This window comes from Amborella trichopoda, chromosome 3 (genome assembly GCF_054954075.1).
Source record: "Amborella trichopoda isolate Santa Cruz 75 chromosome 3, AtrichopodaSantaCruz75HAP2 v2.0, whole genome shotgun sequence".
NCBI lineage: Eukaryota > Viridiplantae > Streptophyta > Magnoliopsida > Amborellales > Amborellaceae > Amborella > Amborella trichopoda.
Window position 1 is genome coordinate 58,112,861 of NC_142338.1, and position 25,681 is coordinate 58,138,541.

Below are 25,681 nucleotides of genomic sequence, written 5' to 3' on the forward strand. Positions count from 1 at the left end.
GAGGGATTAATTTCACCTGAGTGCCCAAGCTATTGCAAAAGAAGTTACCTACGTTCTCTTGTGGGAAAAAACAAAGAGAAATCACAAGACTTACCTAAGGATATCTTATGATTCACTTCAATCCAATCATCTTTTTCTCCTAGTTTGTTAGGATGTTTCCTATTTATTTGGGGATTATTGTGTTTCTCTAGATAATGGGGTTATTTTTTATTAATTTGTGATTATTATTAATCAAAGGAAAATTGTTTCATGTGGCTTGGACCGCATGACTACATATGTTGTCCAAAAAGTGTAAAGCATCCATCCAAATGTTTTCTTACTATAATTATTATTTCTAGTTTTTAAAGTTTATTTATTTTTTCATATTCATGATCTCCATATTAGAGATTTTATGTCCTAAAAAATTAAATAAAAAAATCCATCTCAAAAATAGATTTATTAATAGGCCCGCATTTCTACATATGCAGGCTTGACTGCATAGAAACCAGGTCCTTAATGAAATATTATTATATAAGTGCTTATTTTGAGTCGTCCTATTTGGATTAGGATTGTATGTGAGTCCATATAGACAAAGATCGAACTAGAAATCCTAAAAATTTAGGAATTCTGGTCTAGCTGTCTTTGGGTTGTTTGTTTGCTTCATACGAGGTTGTATCGTAGAGGGAGATTTACATAGAAAAAGAAAGAAAAAACCTTGAGTGTAGAGACTATTTACTTTTGGTACAAAGATATTACAATTGCTTAGTTTTCGAACTTTGTGTCACGTCGCAAATTATCTAATTTGACATCTAATGGCTATTAGCAATAATGACCTCCTCGTAAATAAAAAAATTTGTATATAAAATCTGTTTTGAGAAGTATTATTGAGAGGTACTGTTTACTTAGATGTACGAGGGAAGTGCGTCCATATTACTAACCGTGGGGATTGCAAAGGTGCGTGTGTATTATTGCAAAGGTGCTTGTGTATGCGAATGTATAATGCACGTATGTTTGGATGGACGACACAAAGATGCTCATATATTTGGACGATGTAACATATTCTAAGAAGAGGGAGGAGGGTGAGAAATGATCCACTAAGTGTAATGGAGTCCATTCTTGAAACCCAAAGGAGTTAAAAATGCTATTTTTTTTTTTTTTTGTTGGGAGAAGTTTACTCTCATACCTCCATGAATATCTGATATCACGGGATTCCCCTTGAAATTCATATTTTATAATGGGAGAAAATGGTATTAGCCCATTAGTTCATATGAACATATGAGCTCAACGTTCCAGATTGAATCTAGGCTGATCTGATGATCACGGATATCTGATAGTGTTTGAATTTTTGTTTTTTTTTTCTACGAATCCAAATCACTTGAAATTTTAAGTGTGTGTTTATAAAAAATAGGTGAATCTTCGAAAAATATCAAAAAAATATTTTACATGAAATAAATTGATCAAAATACCCCCAAAAAGTTTCGGGGGGTATTTTGGTTATTTTTTTCATGCATAATTTTTTTTATATTTTTATTTGGCGTGCATTGATGAGAAGAACACACACATAAAATTACAAATGATTTAAATCTGAAAAAAAAATGTAAATACTACTAGATATCCGTGATCGTCAGATCGGCCCAGATTTAATCTGAGCCGTTGGGCTCATATGTTCATATGACCTAGTGGGCTAATCTCATCTTTTCCCTTTTATAATTATGCCCTTTTTATAGTTTTGTCAAAATGCCCTCACTTCGTATCTTCAGGGTCAGAAGTGACAATGATATTCTTGACTTTGGATTTATAAGATCTTAAGTCAAGTTTATACTTCTAACCTTCAAGATCTGAAGTTAATTAGTCATTTTGAGACTTCAAACCTTGAGATCCAAAATCACGGATACAATATTTTCATTAAGTGTTGACTTTAGACTTTGAAGATTTAAAGAAAAAAAAATGACTCGATTTACTTGACTTTGGACTTTTAAAATTTAGATTGAGATGTAAAAATTCAATTTAGACTTCGGTCCAAAGTCATTTTCACTTCGAACCTTCGTGGTCTAAAGTAGGGACATTTTAAAAAAAAATCTGAAAGGAAAACGGGAAGGTGTCATTTCTATAGAGAAAGGAAAGCTTCATTACGCGAAGGCATAGTTCAATATGTTTGGAAAAGTTGAGCCTATCTGCTTGTTTAAGGAAGCTTCCATAATTGGTTTTCTTTGAGACAAACACACCTTAAAAAACACTCTAATCTTGCTGAAGTAACAAATTAAGATTAAGCGTTACGTAACCGCTTAATCATTATTTCAGCCCCTTCAAGTGAATTTGCTAGGGAAGAACGGATTACGTAACAGTAGGAGGTCGCTCAAAAAATAGAAGAAAATGCTTGAATCCTTTACTCTTCAATTTCTTCTAACTTATTTTATATGTAAAGAGATTGCATGTTGCAAGACTGTTTACATGGCAAATATGACAATTTGGGTGACAATTTGGTGTATGTCATAATATCTTTTTGAATTTGCAACCCAATAAATAAAATACTACTAGCGACCTGATTTTACATCTAATGCCTATAGGTAACTGTGAGCTCTTTATATTAAAAATAAATAGCATTATTGTATCAACATCACCATCATTTTAGCATTTTTCTAATTAATTGGGGGTCGGCCACATGAATCCTGGCTCTCCATTCTGCTATATTAAAAGTCATATCCTTAATGAGGCCATAAGTTCCCATATATTTTCAGATTATTTCTAACCACGTTCTTTTGGCCCTACCTTTTGCTCTTTTCAATCTTTTTATTTGAACTACCTCGCATCGCTATATTTCGTCGGCACCACACATGGCCAATCTACCAAAGTTTATAGTCTCTCATTTTATCGCCTATTGATGTCACGTCTAAATTTTTTCGGATAGATGCATTTCGAAAATAACACTATTATATAATTTTCTATATTCAGGTTTCAAAGATGAACACATACCCATGTATGGGAAACAAGTTCTCTATATTAAATCTGCTATGGCGAAGTGTTTTACAGATTCCAAGTTCATTTTGAACATTCGATATGTCATGTTTGGTGCATGAAAGCTTGTTATAATCCAAGGGTTATCATAATACTTAATAGAGATGAACCATTTAATATTCTACTCATTTACAACTATTTCAACTCAAGATCATGGAATTTTTATAGATATTTTGAAATTAAACCAAAAAAAATGAATAAGGTGTTAAATTGTTCATCTCTCAGGTAATTTGATAAATTGCCTTTTCTTCCTTTCTTTTTTCAAAATTTATGAAAGTTGTAGATATCACCTCTCAAAGGTTGCAACTTTTCTCAATAGTCGCAAGGTTTAAAAAAATGGATCGGTGACCTGGATCATCCATTTGAAAAAACGATCTAGATCAGTGGATTTGCAATTCGGGGCTGTGAACTGGACAAAAAGAAGAAGAAAAGACATCGAGTACAAAAGTGGAAAAAAAATTAAAAATCAAAGGTGAGATCGGATCTAGCATGTTTTCTCAGATAACAGAACTAGCTTGTTTCGTCAGAGAACTAGTAAGTTCCTAGCTAGAGCTGGCCGGTTTCTAATAAAAACTGGCTGATCCCGATATTTCGAGGGAGCCGGGCTAGCCTTGCCGGTTCCCGATCCAAATTGATTGGTTCCTATCCAGATTACCTGTTTTCTAAACATTGGGTTAAAGATACACTAATGTATACTAATAATGACGATGGTTCATATATTTGTATGGTACCACCACTTTCTTACAAAAGAGGTATAAAAAACAAATACGAGGACAAGGCTTGAGAGGTGGTTGGGCCACTGAAAGATAGAACATGGCTACGACCTCTCAGCTTGGCGGTTAGGATGCAACAATGCAAAGGAACGCAACTCCGAGGTTCATAAACCTAGATAAAGTATATGATGAAAAAGAAGAGTATTACGACTGGTTTGGATATGCATTCTAATCAGACGGTTTGGATATACGTTCTAATCAGACGGCAGACTGGTAGTATAGTTGGTTTGATCTAAAGCAAAATTAAGTTTGCCCGAAAATAAATCAAAACTAATATTTGCTTTGGTCAGAAGCGCCAATTACTTTTAGTCGGCTAGACTACCTAAACAAGCTTGAACAATTGTCTTGTAATAATATTATATTATTTAAGCTATCCTTCCCTTTTTTTTTGTAATAAAAAACCTTTCAAATTAATTCGATTAACTATCATACTGCTTATGATTGGATCAGATCCCTAACTAATTTAAAAGCCAATTGATAAGATGGGGTTGCGAGTATTTTTTTCGTTTCCATAAAAACCATTTGGCATGGAAGATCAATAAACTTGATTAGGCTTGTCCCTAGCCCAGGACATGTTATCTCCAAAGTCCCAATAGAGTGGATACAAATGTTTGATTGAACTGCGTCAGATCTTCACTGTTTGTTCGTTGCTCTGCCATGTACAAAAACTTGAGTCTTGTACCATTAAGATAATAATATTTGATTATTGACAAGTCGAAGCTGCATGTGCTTCATTGGAGGTAGCGCTGTCATTGTTGCCTTGTCTCTCAAAGGAAACTACCAAGAAAGGCGACAGGTTTGTATTAGAAAAATTCAGAAGGCAGTTTTTCTTGGAAAAGCTTAAAAATTAAATTAATATCATGTCTCTCTTTTGTAAATCGATTAGCATTGGAGCACATATTTGAAACAAATTAAAAAAGGCAAAAGTTTATATAAGGTTGCAACCTTAAAACGTAGAATCACAGATGCATCTCAAAATCCATCGGAAATGTTGTTTTAGTGTTGAAAAGCCCTCTAATTGATCATCTCGACATCGAGATATATGAATATGGAATTTTTTTTTTTGGAGTCTCAGAAATAGTGTATCTTGCAAGACATTATCTAGACCATCAATTTCCAGGACTTTCATATGTTTATAGATCTACTTGATTTTAACCATTTTTGGAATTTAAAATTTTCTAATTAGATACAAAAATAGATTTTAAGATGATCCTACGAATTTTTTACTACAAAATTACATGTTATGACAAAATTTGAAGTTGTTTAAAGTTACATATTATGACAAAATTTGAAGGTTCGCTTTATTTGGTTTGTTTAAAGTTGCAACCTTATAGATACCACACCCATTAAAAAATAGTATGAACATAAAAACAAACTTTCTGAAGGGGTTCTTAAAATAATGGGTAATATGAAAGAATATGAGCGTAAATTTCTCATTGTTTTTCTACCGATTTGGGTGGCCACGCCCATTTTGTAATTAAATAGAGGCTTATAGGAGGTAACAACTACGATTCACCAGGCATTGTTAGAGGAGAATTTTCTTGGTTTATTATCGATGTGCTTTTTTTTGTGAGGTATTTATCAGGAGTTTAATAGCTTACGTCACTATGTTGTTTGTTCTATAAGAGTTTTTGTTTAGTTATTGCATTTAAAATTTAATTTGTGAATTTTTATTAAGGAAAAATATTTTCCAGCCATGTGCTTGGTTAGTCTTCAATCAATTTATCCCAATTCTGTCATGATAAATACCATTGCCAATAAGAACTCTAATATTTTCCCGGTAAAATGAATTTATCACCAAAATTTGAGGTTACCCATTATTATTATGATCGAAACCTTTAACAACTACGTTGTAGTATGAAAAACAAATTAACAATTTGAATTTGAAAAGATGACATTCCATTTGCTATAAAGATAGCTCTAAGAATCTCAATAAAGCAAAGGAAGAGAAATTTGCAAGTACTTGATAATGAATATGGAGTTAACGCTATAAAGTCGGATAATGAGTTTTGATGTTTGAATTGTGATTTACATCAGAAATTATTCTCAACTTTGTTATTCATAAGTCTTTTAACAAATTCGTATTTTTTAAGATATAATTTGAATTCATTACATACATCAAACTCAACAAGAATTTATTTCATAAAAAATAACTATTTAATTTAATACATTAAAGTTCCGATAGTAAAAAGATGAACACGATATTATCTTGTTAGAACCTAATATAGTTGGCATGCGGCACTACCCTTCCTTGATATGCCTTTTCTTCTTTGCCTTTCTCTTGGTTAGGTACGGGATTTTTGTCCAGTTCTCTGTGTATGGTACGGGATTTTTGTCCAGTTCTATATGTATGGATTTGATGAAACTCCCAATCCATTGATGTTTTCTATTAATTTGTGGTTGATTAAAATTTTAAATTTTTGGAGAATTTATTTGGTTTAACAAGTTGGTTTTTTATAGAACCTAGCTAATATATCCATTTTTCAATTTTTCAATGTTGTTAAGTTATTGGTTTTATTATTTTGTATTTGTCTTTTGTAATTAGGGTTTTGGTTTAAAAAACAAAGTGGGTTTTTTTGGAAAAATAGAAAATGTTTGGAGCTCTTTTCAAGTAACGGTTGGGGTGAAGATTTGGATTTTTATAAAATTGTATGTTGTAGTGGAAACAAATCTTCATCTTCTTCAAAGTCTTTTACCAACTAATTGGGGTCATAGTATGTTATTCTGCTCTATTAAGGGTCATACCCTAAATTAGACCATAAGTCTCTATATCTTTTCATACAATTTCCAATCATGTTCTTTTGGGCCTATCCCTTGTATTTTTTTAGTCTTCCACTTGAACTAACTCGTGCCTCCTAACATGCATTGTACTGGATCTGTGTCACACATAGCCATCTCACTTGGGTCTACTTTCTCTTATCGTATCACCTATTGATGCCACACCTAACTTCTTCTAAGTGTATTTAAATAAAGTCCTAATAGGTTATTGTTGGATGTTGTTTGTGTTTTTTCTTCTTGCAAATGTGTCCATAAAATAGAGTCCTAATAGGTTCTTTTTGGTTGTTCTGTGTTTTTTCTCCCTGCAAATTTATTCATAAATTTGTATTTTGAGAATCTATTCAAATGAAAACAAACACAATAGAAATAGTACATTTATGATTTAACCTGTTAATGCATTAATTATTAATGTTTTATTTGTGGATTTTGGTGGATTGTCAAACTCCTTTAGCAACTTCACATAATAATTATTAAATTGATTTTATTATTATTTAAAATTACTTGGTAAATCCCATACAAGAAGAAATGATAATCTCGTATTATACAATGTGCATAAAATAATAATTCTCCTAATGACATTCTGATAGGAAAAGAACCTGACTCGGTATTGTTTAAAAAAAAGGTGAGAAAGTAGAGCCCATTCAAATACAAATCTAGGTCTTATTCACATTACTAGAAAAGAATGACATGTATTCCATGTGTGAGAACATACATGACATAAGATTTAGAAAAAGAAAGTAGTCCGAGAATTTGAACCTCGGACCACAACTTAGGTTTTTGAAAAAATAAAGCGTTCAGAGAATTTGAATCGTAGACCGCAACTTAAGTTTGGAAAAAATAAAGCAGTCCGAGAATTTCATCATCGGACAGGAACTTGAGTTTTGAAAAAAATAAAGCGATCCGATAACTAAGTATCATTTAATAAATCTATAGGTGAGAGATGACTTTTTTCAATTACATGACAGATCTATAAGATAGATATTTAATAGGTGATTAATTATATATGAGTTACATATCAATAATATTAATTGACTTATTCTAGACATCATTTATTGAGATAATTATACATGATTATACTAGATATACGTAGTATATAATTGTATAATGTATATATTAGTATTAATTCATTGTAATTTAACTTGTATTTGTCACCTATCTCTTTTCTTATTTTGGGGAACTTTTGGTTAGATCAATATCATATAGATAACTTTGATTTTGATGTGAGTTAGAAAGAGGTTAAGAGCTTGAAATTCGTCCCCTGTCTTTGCTTAAATCTTGGAGAGATATTTATCTTTCAGAATACGTCTGTCTTTTGAGATACTCTGTCCTTAAATCTGGGGGATATCCAATATATAGAACTTATCTTCCCTTATTTTTTTTGGGAAGTTTTTTAAAAAGAAATTTCCTTATTTTTTTTGGAAAGTTCTTTAAAAAGAAAAGCGATCCCTCCTCTCTATAGAGGTACCTGTTTCTATGCGAATTTAGATTCTCATACGATAAAAAAAAACTATATATTTAACCCTGTACCAACGTCTTCATATCCTTTGAAGAGAAAAGAAAACCTCGTGGAAGAGAGAAAAAAACCAGAGAGAAGAAAACCTCGTGGAAGAGAGAAAAAAACCTTGAAGAAGAGAAAAAAACCTTGAGGAAGAGAAGAAAACGAGAGAGAAGAAAACCTCGTGGAAGAGAGAAAAAAACCTTGTGGAAAGAGAAGAAAACCTCGTGGAAGAGAGAAAAAAACCTTGTGGAAAGAGAAGAGTGGAAAGAGAAGAAAACCTCGTGGAAGAGAGAAAAAAACCTTGTGGAAGAGAAGAAAACGAGAGAAGAGAGAAAAAAATCTTGTGGAAGAGAAGAAAACCTCGTGGAAGAGAGAAGAAAACCTCGTGGAAAAGAGAAAAAAACCTTGTGGAAGAGAAACGAAAGCCCTTGTGGAAGAGAAGTTAATACTTTGAAGAGAGAAGAACCTATGGCAGAGGAGGAAATCAGTAAGCCCTCCAAGAATGGTGATGGAGGAGAAATCAGTATAGCAGAGGAGGAAATCAGTATGCGCGATGGAGTAATCAGTATTGCAAGTGATGGAGGTCAAGGAAACACCACCATTGCAGGTCTCAAGAACGAGAAGAAGAGGAAGAGGAAGGCCATTGCAGGTCTGAAGAAGGAGAAGAAGAAGGGTGAAGAATATGCTCGGGTTCTTCGTGTGTTTAGCGGGGGGAGTTGCGAGGTCATGTGCCCTGATTACACCAAATTCATATGCTACACGGAGCTGAAGATGCTGAAGATACCCATAACGGTGGGTGACATTGTGTTGTTGGCCATCAAACACAACACAGCCCACTTGATCCACAAGTATACCCACGACGACTCTCTTGAACTCAAGAGTAAAGGGGCTCTCGGGTGCATCAGCATTCATGTTGAAACTGATGCAGAAGACCATCGTGATTATATTCGGTTTGTTCCGTTTGATGAATAAGCAGCAGCAGCGATAAAGTTGAGCCTTTCTCTTGCTTTTAGTTGTTCTGTCGTCTTTTTTGTTTGAATTTCCATCAATGTCGTATTGATGGAAGTGACTTCTCTAATTTTTGATAGAAGGGATTTCTGTAATTTTTTATCGTATGGGTCTTCAACTTTGTATCAAATTTTTTTAAGTTGGTTTATGTTTTGATGGAAAGGACTTCAATTGTTTATCGTATGGTTTTTCAACTTGGGTATCAAAATTTGGTTTATGCTTTGTTATTTGGGGAATCCTTTGACCGAATTTTTTCTGACTTCGGGAATTCTTTGTTTGAATTTGTTCGGACTTCTGTAGTGGTTGATCTTATGGGTCTTCAACTTGGTTATCAAATTTTTTTAGAAACCACTTCTATAATGGTTGATCTTATGTGTCTTCAACTTGGTATCAAAATTTTGGTTTATTATTATAATGGTTGATCTTATGGGTCTTCAACTGGTATCAAAATTTTGGTTTATGCTTTGTTATTTGGGAATCCTTTGTTTATTTGTCCTTTGTTTGTTATTTGTTGTGGTTTATGCTTTGTTATTATTTGGGAATCCTTTGTTTGTTATTTGTCCTTTGTTTGTTATTCGTTGTGGTTTATGCTTTGTTATTATTTGGGAATCCTTTTTTACAGGGAAAGCAATAAGATTCATGTTGATTTGAGTCTAACAGACTTATATTCTATGATTCGGTGCATATTATTATGTATAAACAAATATTGTAGGATTCGGTGCACATTATTATGTATAAACATATATTCTATGATTCGGTGCAAATGATTCGTAAACATTAATAACGTGTTTAGTGTAATCCGGGCAAAGACCACGCCCTCACCCTTGCCCAGTTGCCTAGTCGCTGAGATCATAGAATATGCCCTATTTTGTAAACTTTAGTAATGTTTGAATTTATGCTAATTAATTACCAACAATAAAAAGTTATGTGACTTTTGAATGTCCCTTCCCCTGCAATTTTTAAAAAAAATCTCTCCTAAGAGTAATTTAGAACCTCTATATCTCCATCCCTATCTCTAACTCTTAACAAATCATAGATTCTCTCTCCAATGTTGGCAAAATATGAGTTAAAAAAAAAAAAAAGTAGCGTTAGGGAAAACACAACTCTTATCTCAAGTATTTCTAAAAAATTTAAATCTTTTTAAACTCACAATAATTATTTTTAAATAAAAAAGGAAAAAGTTTATATAAGGTTGAATTTATTTTTAAATAAAAAAGGAAAAATTTTATATAAGGTTGAATTACATATGCAGCTAAAAATTCTATCGCAAATGTTGTTTTAATGTTGAAAAACCCTCTAATTGATCATCTTGACATTGAGATGTATGGATATTAAAAAAAAAAAAAAAAATTGAATCCTAAAAATAGTACATATTGCAAAACACATTATCTAGATCGTCTATTTTCAAGATTTTCATATGTTTATAGATCTACTTGATTTTAATTAGTTTTGGAATTTCAATTTTTTAATTAGATATAAAAGTAGATTTTAAAATAATTTTAAGAATTTTTTACAACAAAAATTACATGTTATGACAAAATTTGGACGTGCGCCTTTGTTTAAGATTGCAACTTTATAGAAACCACACCCAATAAAAAATGTGTGCAATTTTAAAAAATAATTTATGTACATAGATGATACAGTGGGAATTTCTGAAGAATATTTAAAAATCACACGTATTGGGTCTCGGCATGAGTTGTTGAAAAGCTCGTTTTTATTGAAGCTCATAGACAGAATAGCGACAGAATAGTTGTGTTTGGTTAGCATGAATCCCAACCTCAAATTTTCAGGGATTTTCATTGAATTATACATACCATTATACCAAAGTCTTGGGATTTTACATGAGACTTTTTAGGTGAAAAAATAAACGAATCCTTGTTTATTCATGCTAGAGCGTTAACTAATTAACCCTTTAGCGTTAACTACTTAAGCCTTTATCTTTACGTCCTCATTTACATTTTTTAGTATTGTTTTTTCAATTTTAGATGGAATGAGATGCGAGCACAAAATATTTTCCTTTGTTTTCTTTCCAATTTTTAACAGAAAGAGATTCCACCTTTATCGTTTGGGTTTTGGTTTCCAAATTAAATTAATTCTTGAGAAAATATTGGACATACTTCAAAACAAACCAGGCGCTACGCCACTCATCAATAGGGTCCCTTTTGGCTCTTTGGAAAACAAAAGAATTGTTGAAAATCTGAAGGAGAGGGAGATGACGGAGGCTTAGAGGGGAAGAGGGAGAGCATGAATCTGTGGATTAGAAACGATTTGGAATGGAGAAGATTAATTTAGAGTAAATTTTCTACTTATTTAATAGTAATATTTTTTTCTCAAAAGAATAAATTTTCTACTTATTTAATAGTAATATCTTTTTCTCAAAAGTAAAGCAAGAATTGGACACTCTACCTAAGAAAATTGTTTGATGAGGGCTGGACCGAATTTCTAAAATACGCTGCCCAAAAGTATAACGAATGCAAATAGGTGGTTCATCAAAAACAATTGTAACTAACCGTTCAAATATTTTCTTAATATAATTATTATTTTTAATTTTTAATTATTATTTTTATTTTTTTTCATATTCATAATCTCCATGTTAAAGTTTATATATTCTCCAAAAATAGGATCAAATTATATTTAAAATATATATTTACTGCCAAGCCCGCATTTCTACAAGGGCTGGCCGCATAGAAACTGTGTCTCTATACCTATTTAAGCGGAATATCTTTTTCCGAAAAGTAAAGTGAAAGCGGCGATAACAGAAAACTTTTCCGCCAATTTGAGTGTCAAAATCATTAAAGATACTTTATTTCTAGGAAAGAACTTTTTTGAAGTAAATTTTTAAGAACCCGAAGGTGGGAAAACCAAGCTTTAGGCTTTTGTTAGGAAGTTCATGGGGTACTCTAGTTGAGAAATTAGATGAAGTCAGTTTCCAGAGGAAATTAGTTTTGCGTTTTTTTTTGGGGGGGGCTAATGTCAAGTGGATACTCTAGTTGAGAAATTAGATGAAATTAACTTTTCCTTTATGTGGCTAATAAGCCAATGGCAAGTGGATACCTTAGTTGAGAAATTAGACGAGATCTAAATGAAATTAATTTAGGATCGTAGACTGCAAGATCATTTATTTTTTATACAAAAAAATCAAAATCACTCTTAACTATCACGGTTGGATCCAACAACTTGGGGTGTATCACACAACTCAAAAAAATTTCCTTTGCACTATGGAGCTTAGTCAATAACGTGGCTTATGTCTAAGGGCCCAAGGGTCCAAGGTGGGTTGTATGCTCTTTGTGCCAAAAAAGAATTGTCTTCTAATATAATTTCCCAATTAATTTTGCTTCCTGTGGCTAATGGCATGTGGACAGTCCTGAGAAAGTAGACGAAATCAATTTCCAGCTGCAATCACTTACACTTCCTTTTTCTTTTCTTTTTTTTTCTTTTTGTTTTTTTTCTATTTTTTTAAGGGGGTTGGGAAATTCCATCGACCTTAGAAACAAATTTTTTTTTTGAAAAAGAAACCCATGCTTGGTGAAGGTGCAGTTCGTAGATAGAAAAATTGCATAACAGAGAGCCCATTCCTTTTTTTATCAGGAGAATGTCCCAACAACCACCAACTTTTCGGTAAGATACAGTGGGAGACATAAAATTGGGATCTACAACCAGTTATGAATCAACTGTTGGGGTTAGTATTCCAAATATATCTTGGTCGTTAAGTCTCTTGAAATGGGAGTCCTTAGTTCTCAACCCAGCTGCAACTCCCGGGATTTAGAGGCATTCTTGGGTTAGAAGGTGATACGACCACATTGTTCATATTGGATTGAGTTGTAGTCGTGGCCACCCCCTCACTCTTTAATCTTGAAGTTGCATACAATTCTAGGCATGAGGAACCCCTCTTAGAGCTCCCACCACTCGCCAATGTTCCCTTCAAGCGCCCCCTGGATAAATAATGTCGTTTTAGTTCGTTTATATCAGTGTAAAAGAGAGACAACGGGGAAAAATAATCATCATAAATTGTGGAAACTGAATAAGTTTTATGCTCTCGCTGAGTATTTCTTCTTCTTTTCTTTTTTTTTTTCATTTTCTGTTTGTGTAGTTCAATGGGGATGGATCCCCTATTTTGTCGTCTTGAGTAAGACAAACATTAATGAAATCATACAATGCCCTGAAATCCTAAGGGCTCGTCCACAAGGTTTGTCCATAGAGAGTGAGTTAGGCCGAGAAGTAATATTTCCGTTTGCTTGCTTGCATAAAACTTAAGTTAGAAGTAATTTTTGGACCCCAAATTTTTGGATACTTTATGTTGTAAACCTAGCGACAAACCTAAAAAGAAAATCATAGTTAGTTTCACTTTAGAAGTGCTTTGAAAAATTCACACACAGTCCAATTTTTGAAGGTTTGGCCCAGGTATATAAGAAGATGCCATAAAATAAAAGAGAGAAAAAAATTATTTAGCAGTTGATGGTAAATGAATCCCAAAATTTTGGATAAAGAAACACAGTTGTACAATTTGCGCATGCAACGCCTTCTTCTAGAATTATTAAAGCCACTGCTTATTCAAAGGCTCGTAACTTCCAGCCGTATATGACTTGTTATCAAAACTCAATTGGGTTAGGATGTGGGTAGCTTTTTGTTAAACAATAGTTAAATTTATAAAAAAATAAAAATAAATAAAGGAAATTTATTAACGTACCCATCAAATATTAACAAATTAATACTTTAACCATATCTTATGATTTAATTTCAAAATGCCAATTAATTTCTTTTTGGTATTTTCATAAATAAACTTGTACAAGGCAAGGCATACGCTTCTGCATCCATTTGTCCAAGAAAGACTGGGGGTTTTATTTTTATTTTAAAATGGTGAACAATTACAAGTTTTAGCCACCTCGTGCCTCCTATTCCAAAGTAACATGAGAAAATTCCTCAAGTTTCTGCATATTTCATGTTGTTTTGTGATCCCTCAGGACTAATTTCCATGTCCCACTGCCCATTATGCATGGAACGGGTTCCCATGTTTTACTAGGGCCTCGGTAACAAAATGTGGCCCAAGGGCCAAGATTAGGCTAAGCCCGGCCCAACACAACTCTTATTTTGTTATCTTCTTTTTGTTTTTTTTCTTTCATTTAATTTAGCCTGGCCCTGCCCCTGATAGGGCGAAGGCCGGAAGGGCACCACTAGGGCAAGGCCTGGCCCATTGCCAACTAATACTCATCATTATAATTAGATGGTTCCATTTCCCTTACACAACCAGAAGGAAATGGAAATGTGATCTCTACAATATATAAATTCATACCCTTTGCATGCTTAGTGTTTGAAAAACCATCAATCCAAACTAGGAATTGCCCAAGCGGGGATCAGGATTAGGATCAGAAGGTAGCTCGAGGAATTTGTAATAGCCCCAATTATGTATTTCTTTTTAAGATTTTTGTCATTTGGATGCCTATTCTAAAGGATCAGAATTGGCGATCTAACTAGATTTTATGGGGGGATAGAAGTTGGAACCAAAATTCCTCTCTAAATGGTTGAGCTCAATCGGACATATGGTTATTTTCAAGTGTTTGATTACTCGGGCAAGCCAGCTTGGACGTGCCTGAGTTGGTTGTCCAACTTGAGGATCTTAAAAAACAAATAAGAATAAATAATTTTAAAAATATGAAATTTATTAATAATATATTTTTTCTATGTTTTCTATCATTTCGGCTGATTGGAAAATATTTTAGCCATAAATACTTATTTTTAAATTTTTCCTTCTTTATAGATTATTTTTAAAACACTTACGGTCACAAACTCGAGTTTTTCAAAATCCTTTTTTTCACTATTTTTTAACCTTATATAGATGTGATTTATTTAATTTTACTTTAAACATATTTTCTTATTCTTTGAATGTTCTAGTTTTTTTTTTTTTTAACGTTGACTGTTGGTAGGGTTAGTAAGTTTTTATCAAAGGAGTTAACACGGGTAGGAATGGAAACCAAGACCGGTACTTTTTGGTCTTGGTCAGAACTCAACCCAACAAGCATAGCACTCGGCTCGGGCCTGGGCCGAGCACCCGGCCCGAGTCTCACTTTCCAAAACTGGTTATTTTTGTTAGGTCCCTTAAGTCTAAACTTTTTCTCTTGCTTGTTGGTTCCCCTGAATCTTTTTTCTTTTGTCACATGAAGAGTAAAGAAAAAATGCCACTCCCTTAAGAAAAAGGAGGGAAGGCTTAGCGGTGTGGCAATTCTGGTGAAATAAATGAATTGGGATTGATTAGGTATCTTCCTAGAACGAAAATATACCTGTCCTTCCGCTTCTCCAAGAATCGCTGCACCGAGGTTTTCCTCGTCTTAGGAACCTCTGCAGGGGTAGTATATAATTTTTACTATTAGCCCATAGGGAAGTGAAATACCTCAAACTTTACTCAAAACTGTCCATTTATACACGTGCATATCTTGAAATAAAACTTAGCAATTAAGAGTTCAAATTTATGCATGAGCCAATAAATGCCTATTTATGTGAATGGAACTCAAGATATCATGTTGCGGCACCATGCCATTTTAAAAAACTAGCCTTAGCCTATTCCTGTAACACTATCAATTATAAGTAAATAGATGCAAAAATGCATTAACCCTATGTAAGGAAACAACCACAAACTGTAGTGTTCCATCAAAGCTTGAATGGGAGTGTGCGATATTATGCATTTTGTGTAATAAATCATGGGGGCACGATCCTTCTTCCTTAGAAAGGACTTTCAAGAATTCTCAAAACTGTGATGGAAAACCCAAATTCCCTGCTCTTTCAGGGCGGATGGCCTAGTATCAACAACATGGTTTTTTACGAGACGATAAACTAACTACACACAAAACATGATAATAACATAAAATAGAAAACTCAAAGTGAGTTATCCAATGTGCACCGTCAAAATTTAAGAACATACAGATCTTTAGACCCCAATTGAGCCATGATTTGAATTTATACCAGGGATCGTATACTTTAAGACACTTGACCTTGCCATTGGATTGAAATCTGGCAGTTAGAAGTGTGTAACAAAATTCGAGAAAAATACTCCCAAACTATGTGTAGGAAAAAAGGCACACCCCAGCTCAATTTCATATCTAATGGCTGGGGGTGATTATCTGGTTTTTGTACCAAAAGTAAATTGCTACAGTGATTATCACTTTCTTGTACCAAAATCATCTTGCACAACATATCTGCATTATATGAGAAAAACATGGATTGGATCCTTGGACGTTTTGTTGTGGCCCTTGCACTATAAATACCAAAGGACCACAACCCCACATCAGAAGTAAATTCTCTACTTCTTTAGTTTTGTCAGACTTGAGATCTTCCCACTAGTAAGTTCAAGAAAATCTCCAAAACCCAAGATGTCAAAAACTTCAAAGAAATGCCCTCTGTGTTGTTCCCTAAGATGTCTAGGAAATGAGCACAGTTCTATGGAGATAAATGAAATGTTGATTTAAGCCATAAACCAAAATGTTGTTATCTATGGCTCCATAACTCTATTATGAAATTGAAAATAACTTCAGTTCTATTAAAATGGCTACCTGAATGAGGCCCAACAGGAAGGGAAGTTGCAACACGAAGAGACTGAGAAGTGGTGATGTTTGAAGTTGGGTGGATTCGTCTACTGTGGAGATCGTTCAATGAGGGGCTTGCAGCAGATGCTATGCATTGGTCCGGTCCCGTTCTGATAACATTAGTTTGCTGTAAGGAGTCTGACTTCCCAGCAAGATAAATGATGGCTTGCACCTGCAATTTAATCATCAGACAAACAATCTTTACATCACATTGGTTATTTTTTTCATAATTTAATAGTAAGATTCTAACTTGGATACAGTGTAGCAATTGTCCAGGTCTTAACCAATAAAGCCCAAGAAGGTTATATATAATTGTAAGCCAAGGTCAATTGTTTTTTCCCTCTTTTATCATAAGGACTCTCTTTTGCAAGGGAAATCGATCAAAATGACCCTAAGAGATGAACTATTTGACATTTTACTATACCTCTTTAGTTAATTTCAAAAAACCAAATACACATGATCATATGAGTCAAAGAAGGTGAAAATGGGTAACATGTTAAATAGTCAGTACGTTAGATGCATTTTGATAAATTTTGTACATCAATCATGGATAATGGTCCCAATGTGAAAGAGCAAACCACTAGAGCCATAAACCCTCAGAATATGTGAAAGAATGCATATCTCCGATGTTTATATAATGTGGCAACTTCAGTTGCACAAGTAAGGTTGCAATGATTTGAGTAAACATTAATATCAGCACGTCTTCTTAGATAGTATCAAAAAATAAACACACTTTTAAGACGATGTAAAATGAACACTGTATGACAACCTCATTTATACAAATAAAGTTACCATTTTATATAAAAAAATTTCTTTTTTGGTTAAGATAATATCCAATAGTGTGACATTTATTTGCTTTAGATAGGCCTTCATCCAAATTAAAGACTATTGACAGTTTCTTATTGATATGGAGATTGAGGTTTGCCAAGTAACAATTGACCAAAAATTCAAAGCCTCACCAACTATCTTCCCATTTGCCAAAATTTTCATTTTGCTCACTTCTTACTAAGACCCAACCCCATCCCTAAGGCTTAGTACAGGGGTGGCAATGGGCTGGGTGGCCCGGCCCCAAAAATTTAAGGCTTGGGCCATAAGATGTGATCTGAAAGCCAAGCCGCCAAGCCTTAGGGCCGAGCCAGGCCAGGTTGGGCCTGGGCCAAGATAGGGCTAGCCCGGTTAGGCCCTACTCTGCTAAGGCCCAGGCCCAAGCCTGGACCATGGCCTCTTTGGCCCAGGCCTGAACCATGGCCTCTTTGGTCCCGACAGGGCCTAGCCTCTTTGGTCCTGTCAGGGCCAGGATTCTATGAAATCTCGATTGCGGTTTCATTGAAAGTGGCCTCACAACAAATCGACAAAATATCTGAGGAAGCCGTCACCACTTAAATTTTGTTCCTTCGAGTGAAATTTTGTGGCTAATGTGTCCAATGTAGGGTAAGGGCCTTTAATGAAATTATGTACCGCCAAATAACCTTTGCCCTTATAACAACGCGGCCCCTTGGGAGCTCCAGAGGTCGCGAAACTTATTTAACACGAATCTCCACCCCAAATACATTCAACGATGGCATGATATTTGTCTTCTCAAAAATTAATAACTTTGTTTATATTCGTTTTCATTTACGAGGCAGACAAGAGTCGTTCCTCCCCTCTCTCTCTCTCTCTCTCTCTCTCTCACTCACTCCACCACGAATATCCAATAGTCGAAGAGAAAACCAGTAAAATATTAGAGCAGGTATACTATGTTCTCGAGGGAGTATGGTTTACTTTTACTCCCTCAGTCAGTCAGATGATTACTTGGGAGGAATTTTTTTAATTGAAAATTTTGGTAACTACCTTACAATTCAGATGATTATTCACAAAAAAAAGAAGAAGTTTTATACCACTTAGATCTCTCCCTCTAAAAATTGATGTTTCTATTCAATCATGAGACATTATGCTTTTCAAGTATGTGAGGGGTGCACTTAGGAAAAATTTTTAATTGATGTTAATCAATGTGTTAAGAGGTTATCTCCCCAAAAGTTGGGTACTAAATTAATCGTAGGTTTTACCTGGGGAGTAAATGACCAATATACTCCCGAGGGGGTAGAATATCTTTTGGCAAAATATAATGCCACGCGTGGGAATACGCCCCCTAGCTACTATCGTGGAGGAGATAACTTTTTGTGCGGCTTCATTTGGCTATAAAATCTCATAATCCCCTTTAGAATAATTTCAGTATTTTCACATAAAAGAGATTGGGTTTTGAGTTCCGAAATAGTTGAATTTGATTATCTAAAAATTAGGAAATTCCTATTCAATTTAGGACACCACTTTTTTTCGCAACTGAAAATGAACGTGAAAATTTGTGTTCCATCGCTTTTTGGTTTTTGTTTGAAGGTAGGTCGCAAGATAGAATAGGTTACACCAAAATTTGAAATCCTAGAAATACTCCTAAAATGGGTTTTATACTTTTACCTAGGATGTGTTCCCACAGGAACACGAAATGTTTAGGGCATGGCTTTTATGAATCCCCAATATCATTTGTAGGACATTCCCCTCTTTATTATCTGGTTTTGAATTGGATTTTGTACCAAACTTTTTAGGAATATATAATCTTTGAACTAAGATCATTGATATGTAAAACAAAATAAAACAAAAAATGATAACTTCTTGAGGAAAAATTTTAAACCCTTGTTATTTTCTAGGAGGGATCGCCACTTTACATCTATCTTTAGGGCTAGCAATAGGATGGGCCTAGTCCGGGCCACCCAAGGCAGCCCCAGTTCCCTAGGGCCTGCCAAGGCTTGGCCCGGCTCGAATTTGGCCATATTATGACCCGGGTCAATAGAATCAAAGAAAATTAAGGGAAAAATAAATGAAGAAAAAGGGTAAGACATATCCGATCCAGGTCAACCTTGTCATACCATAGCACATGCATGGGGCGGACCCACCTCAAGCCTTCATGGCCTGGTCCTGGCCATGCGTTCGGGCCACCCTTTGTGGCCCACGCAGTAGCACTTTTTAGGACTGAGCAAGGCGAGGCCACCTGCCCATTGCCACCCCTATCTTTAAGATGTATGTTTGATGTGTTCAGGGACAAGGGATTTGCATACTCCAATGCATAAAACCAGTGTTGTCAAATTCGCTTCAATTCGGTTGAAGAGGCTGAAGCTTTCGAATTTTAGGAAGCGTGTACTCATAAAAAATAGAAGAATCTTCCAAAAATATAAAATCAATATTTTACTTGAAAAAATTGACCAAAATACCCCCGAAAAGTTTCGAAAGTATTTTGGTCAATTTATTTTTTTGCAGATAATTGTTTTTATATTTTTATTAGATGCGCCTCAGTAAGATGTACATACCCTCTAAATTTCAGCTCATTCCAATTTATAAAAAATAAATAAAAAATAAAACACTACCAGACAATCGTGATTATACGATGAAATTTGGATGGTGATGAGAGTAGGTGAAATCACTATTCATTTTCACGTATAAACGTTGAATTTTTTTTTTCATATATATATATATATATATTATAACTAAAAACTATATAGTTATATTTATTTAATTACCATTTAAATATTATTTATATATTATATAATATATAAGATTGTCTACAAGAGACCGTTTATCTTTTTTATATGAAGGTCACATTCATTTACTCAAAAAACTATAATATCAACTAATATAATGTTTAATATAAAATATTATTTATATATTATATATTAAATATAAATAATATTTTATATTAATATAAACCAATATATTGTTTAATATAAAATATTATCCAATATTTTAAATACTAATTAAATATCATTTATATTAAATATATTATTTATTACATAATATATTATACTGTAAATCGTGAGTAGCAATTACTGGTTCGTTTGTGAAAATAAAAACCACGGAATGCTTCCTTGATTGAGGTATGGTTTTGTTTTCATATAAAATGGACCATTTTAGGTAAAATGGTTTACCGAGGGTTTTGAGTTTTGTTTTTAATGCTTTTTTCCATTACCGAAAATGTATATGGCAAGTTTACCGTTCACACCAACCAAACGTACCTGTAATATCAATTAGGCATGGATAGTGCACAAATATAGCCGCGTATACAATACCGCTATTGGACTATAATATATATGCAAAAATTCCTATATTTGGAGACGAACTTTATATGGAGAACAAAGAAAAACCATTTGAAGGTATATTCGGTTCTTCCTTTTCCCATGTGATTGTATGGCACACATAGTGACATACAAAGGGCATGCCTGAAGTCCCAATTGCCCAAGCCCAACAAAACATTGTTGAGATAAAGCACTCCCCCCATCAAGTCCCTTATTGTACAACACAGTTGGGACATTGAGAAGAGCTTCTGAACCTCTTAAAGTTAGTCTTGCTCACTCAAAGAAAAACTGATCTCAACCATCCATTGTACTGAACTTCAAGAGTCTCTTATAGAATATTATTTCTACGAAAAGTTTGTTGAGCGATCATTTACTTGGGCAAGCTTTCTATGCTTCTCCTACAACATAAAATTTATATCTTTCCCCTTATCCAACAGTCCATTCTGAATGGAGGGCTAAGAATGCCCCAATCACCATGCCACGTCTCTACACTATTTTATTTTTAATATTTTTATATAAAATATTTTTACATCAAATTTTGGACGTCCAATCCTCTATTAAACTCCTACTTGTAAAAATATATATAAAAAAATTCCCCGTAAAATCAAATGACCAAAATACCTCTGAAAGATTCAAAAGGTATTTGGGTCATTATAATTTATTGAATTTTTTTTTTTAATTTTTTTTGTAAGTGCGACCCAATGAGAAGCCGGCACGTGCCAAATTTTATATTCATACAATTTATATAAAAAAATTAAAAATAAAATACTCTGAGGCGTCGAATCTAAGATCAAACAATAGGTAGTTTACTTGATCAAAGTTGGATGGCTGGATGGTAGAGGAAGCATAGATCTTCTATACCGTAGGGGAAGTATATAAACCTTTCCCCATTTACTTAAGGTACAAGAAAGTTGATTGTAAGAACGTCACTAACTAGACTTAAAGTTCAAAGAGGAATTTCTCATATTTCGTGACACACCCAAAGCCATCCAATTTAACATCTAATAGCTAAAGAGTAACTTGACCTCTTTGTAATAAAGATCAATGGTTTCATTGTACATAATCCAAAGATAAATAATCTCATTATATATAATCCTATAATTATACAATACACACAACATTTTATTTGACCTAATATGAGAAAGGAGTGGTCTTAGTGCCAATTTCATTTGGATCGAACGAGGCTACGAATTAGTGAAGGGTTTGGTTGCATCAAATTCACTAATGGTTGAATTGGTTAGATTAGATTTTAAAAATAACAAATTATATATATATATATATATATATATATATATATATATGAGTAATGATCCTATGAGACCCTTCCACACCTATGTGTGTAGGACCTCAAAAGATCACCAATATATTCAGCACAGATATCTAGAAAAGTTATTATATGGGTGTGGAATTTGATTTTTCTAGAGATCTACGCCAAATTTAATGGTGATCCTTTGGGGTCCTACACATATGGGTGTGGGAGGATCTCATAAGATCATTACTATATATATATATATATATATATATATATATATAATAACTTAAAAATATAAAATATACAACAAAATTTTACCCAACTTATTTAAAATCACAAACAACCATGAAAACCAGATTTACCAGCTAGAACTTGCCATGGATTTTGACCAATGTTTAACCTAGCTCAATATTTAGCTTCGACATTGGATGATACTTGCCTTAACATTAATTAATACAATTGAGGGAGTTTATTGCGTAAGTTGGTGCAAAGTGAAGGGCGAGGATGTACCTTATCTTCAGGAATGTCGTTGTATACGTTAACGGCTCCAGCATAGAAAATGGTCATCTGAGATACCGGCTCCTGAGAAGGTGGCCTGCTTCACCAATGAGAAACCAATAATTATGTAGGGGTTAGTTTTTTTTTTTAACCTGTTAATGGGATGGTGTCAGTGGCAATGAAAATAACAATGTGGTGATTAGGGTATAAGATTGCCACCACTACAAAATTGCCCTAAAATAAAAAATAAAAAAATAATGATATAGTAATATGAAGCCTAAAGATATTCTACTCCAACGGGAGTAGAATGTTGATCGGGGTAAAACCCACATGACCCCAATTTTGAGGACATAACCTCTTCAACCCACATATTAACCGCAATAAAAGAAAATTCCAAACTTTAAAAAAATAATATCTCAAGAGACTGCCTAATTTTAAGATGGTAAGATCCAAGTAAAGGAAAACTCAAATTTCATATATTTTTTAAAAAATTTGAGAATGAAGTGGTTCCCTGAAGTAAAGATTGAAAAAATATTCCCTAACTAGATATTCTGACCGAGGGAGCACGAAGTAAACTATACTCCCGAAAGAGCATAGTATACGTCCTCTAATATGAAAGTGCATTTCGTTGGTCGAAAAGTTTTGAGACTCACTTAAATGATGGAAACCACGTAATTTTGGCAAAATCCATAGATTTTGGCGAAATCCATAGATTTCGGCGAAATTTAAATGGTTCAAAGCATCATAGGCCCAGGCGTGGGCAAAAGCAGTGTATGTGCTGTTAATATGTTAATAACGGTTAGTGATTAATTTCCTCGATAAAGAGGTGGAATATCGACGAATTCTATCGTTTGTATGGATAGCCGAAATAACGGCTTGCGAAATTCGGATCTTTTCAGTGAACAGGTAGAGATATTTTTGTGGCTCTGACGGGAACCGATATTTCAGTCGAAATTCACTGAAAGCTAACCGAAAAATAGAAGAGAGATAACACTTGAAAGAACTTAAAAAGCAGGCAACATTTCGAAACTAGCTCATGGAAGAGAGGAGTACCACGTCGCCTAAAGGGAACTTGTCGAAATAGGTACTATCAACAAGCCAAATATCAGAACCGCCCAAAACAACATTTAAGAAAAATCGACATTCACGCCCCTATTGCTGGCAAATGTATCTAAAATACCCTTCCTTGGAAGAATTTATTGATCTGATGCGATCGTCCTTAGAAGTTTGTTTTGTATGCAATTATGCACACACGATGGATTGATCTGAACCGGCCATCCAAAGAAACATATCGTAGAGCCGTACGATGGACCGGTTTTACAGAGTAAACTGAGTATGAAGGTGAAATTTAATATGAGGGTACTTTGGTCACTTTCATCCTACGGAAAGCACAAAGGTATGAGAGATCAGGGAGTCAAACCAGTCGGAAGCCGGTAAAGCTCTTTCCCGGGTGGTTTCGTGAATTTCTCGGCGAAAATTCGGCTGATGAGACCCCGATATCTCCGGATCCGCAATATTTACGGCCTTTTCTTTCTCTCTCATGCTCCCAACCTGCGTAAAAATAAAGTAAAGAAATAAGAGGACTGTGATTGTGCAAAAAGAAATGCAAAAGAAATGGGAGATCCCTTTTCTTTTTCTTAAATTGACTGAGAAAATTGGCCAAAAAAAATCTCTAACGAAAAAATGGAATTTAAAGAGAGAAAGAGGTAAAGAGAGAGAGATACATTGGGAATGACCGTGATCGGTGATCGGTGACTGAAAACATCGCTGTTGTCATCGCAAGGCTTCCCCTCTAAGAGGCCTTTTAGAGAGAGAACCTGCTGAATTGCCTGATACTTGTTCCACGAAGGCCTTCGCATCCCTTAAAAAAATCCACAGAATTAGAACAAAAGACTGTAAATAAATCATTCAAATATGGTGGGAATATCATAAAAAATCATTCAAAATAATAGCCGAGAAGTAGCATTCCAAAAATTAGCATGAATTTGGGAAGCCAATAAAAAAAATCCAAAAAAAGCACAATAATAAGGGTACCAGATAATCAAAGACAAGAGCCATGGGAAGAAAAAAAAGTAAAAGGGAAATTGCAGAGAGAGAAACGAAAGGAAAATAAACAGCAAAATACCAAAAAAAAAAAAAAAATACCTTTTTCTTTGAGGTACCTGCGACAGTCTTCACGAGTGAGCTGCGAGATGTCCTCCTCCGTGAGCTCTTCCAAGGGCTTGTCCAATATTGATCGTATGGAGCCATCACCGGCCGTCATGCCGGAAAATATCCTAGAGAGAGAGAGGAGAGAGAGAAAGTCGATGTTGAATTAGAGTAAGAAATGAGAAGAAGGGGAAGGGCTAGTTAGAAGTAATGGGAGGGTGGTGTAGAGAGAGAAAGGGAAGAGCGAGAAGACGACCCCTCTGTGTTTCTCTCCCTCATTTCCCGCTCGCGGCGTCTCGCTCAGTCCCTTTTCAGTCTTCATTTTTTTTTTTTTTTTCTCTCTCTATCTTTGCCCCATTTCCAATTGTTTTCTTTATCTACCCCCGCTGCACCCCATGCTGCCACGTTACGAGCCGTCACTTTTAACTCAAAATTTTAGGAATTTGCCCCTGGGGATCGGCGAAAATGGATGGGTTGCCCTCGCATCTCAATGTTTTCACTATGAGTGCTCTATGAATATCGGTGAATTTAGGACGAATTTTACTGTGCGCCAAACTCGAATACTTGAATTTCAGAAAATTGAGCTTTTTTTTTTTTTTTTTACTACAATTTTCTTCACATATCTTAGGAATGATTTCAATTCTTGAAAAACGCCAATCTGGATTTGAATTGGTGCAACGAATGCATATAGATATAGAAATATATCGGTGTTTTTTCGATAGCTCAGTGGGGAGATCCTTACACTGGCAATAGTATTGTAGCTTGGGATCGAAATGCTACTCATCTTCCAATGCGCTAGCCAATTTAACCCAAGGTCAGATTGACGAGCACCCATAATAGAATATTTGGAGCATGGTCCCATCATTTTTAGACTGATTCCCACAATAGGGAGTTGATCAGATCCAACTCGAATCCCCGATCCGTATCAATCTAAGAGCTAACAAAACCCACCACCCAATCCGGGTTTTAAAACTTTTTCTAACGATTGTAATTTTTGGCTTATGGATTAAAGGAGGAAGATGACGATTGCACCCCCTCATGCATTTTAGGGTTCAGGC

At 34.4% G+C, this 25,681-nt stretch overlaps 2 protein-coding genes across 5 annotated transcripts; one reads left to right on the forward strand and one right to left on the reverse strand.

Moving 5' to 3' along the window:
• Positions 1-8,511: 8,511 nt before the first annotated feature.
• LOC148782999 (eukaryotic translation initiation factor 1A-like) lies at positions 8,512-9,015 on the forward strand. The gene has a single exon (XM_088860420.1). The coding sequence runs from the start codon at positions 8,512-8,514 to the stop codon at positions 9,013-9,015; it is 504 nt and encodes a 167-aa protein (XP_088716546.1).
• Positions 9,016-12,604: 3,589 nt separating this feature from the next.
• LOC18429605 (protein TIFY 4A) lies at positions 12,605-24,896 on the reverse strand. Of its 4 annotated transcripts, none has more exons than XM_011623335.3 (7): positions 24,638-24,896; positions 24,200-24,336; positions 23,896-24,026; positions 22,488-22,572; positions 16,593-16,797; positions 15,327-15,384; positions 12,605-12,983 (listed from the first exon to the last, which is right to left on the reverse strand). In XM_011623335.3, the coding sequence occupies exons 1-7, from the start codon at positions 24,723-24,725 to the stop codon at positions 12,782-12,784; spliced, it is 906 nt and encodes a 301-aa protein (XP_011621637.1). In that variant the 5' UTR covers positions 24,726-24,896; the 3' UTR covers positions 12,605-12,781. The 4 variants fall into 4 exon arrangements, with proteins under 4 accessions (XP_011621637.1, XP_020519792.1, XP_006838952.1 ...); XM_020664133.2 differs by having other exon boundaries at positions 22,488-22,575; XM_006838889.4 differs by having other exon boundaries at positions 24,621-24,896.
• Positions 24,897-25,681: the final 785 nt, after the last annotated feature.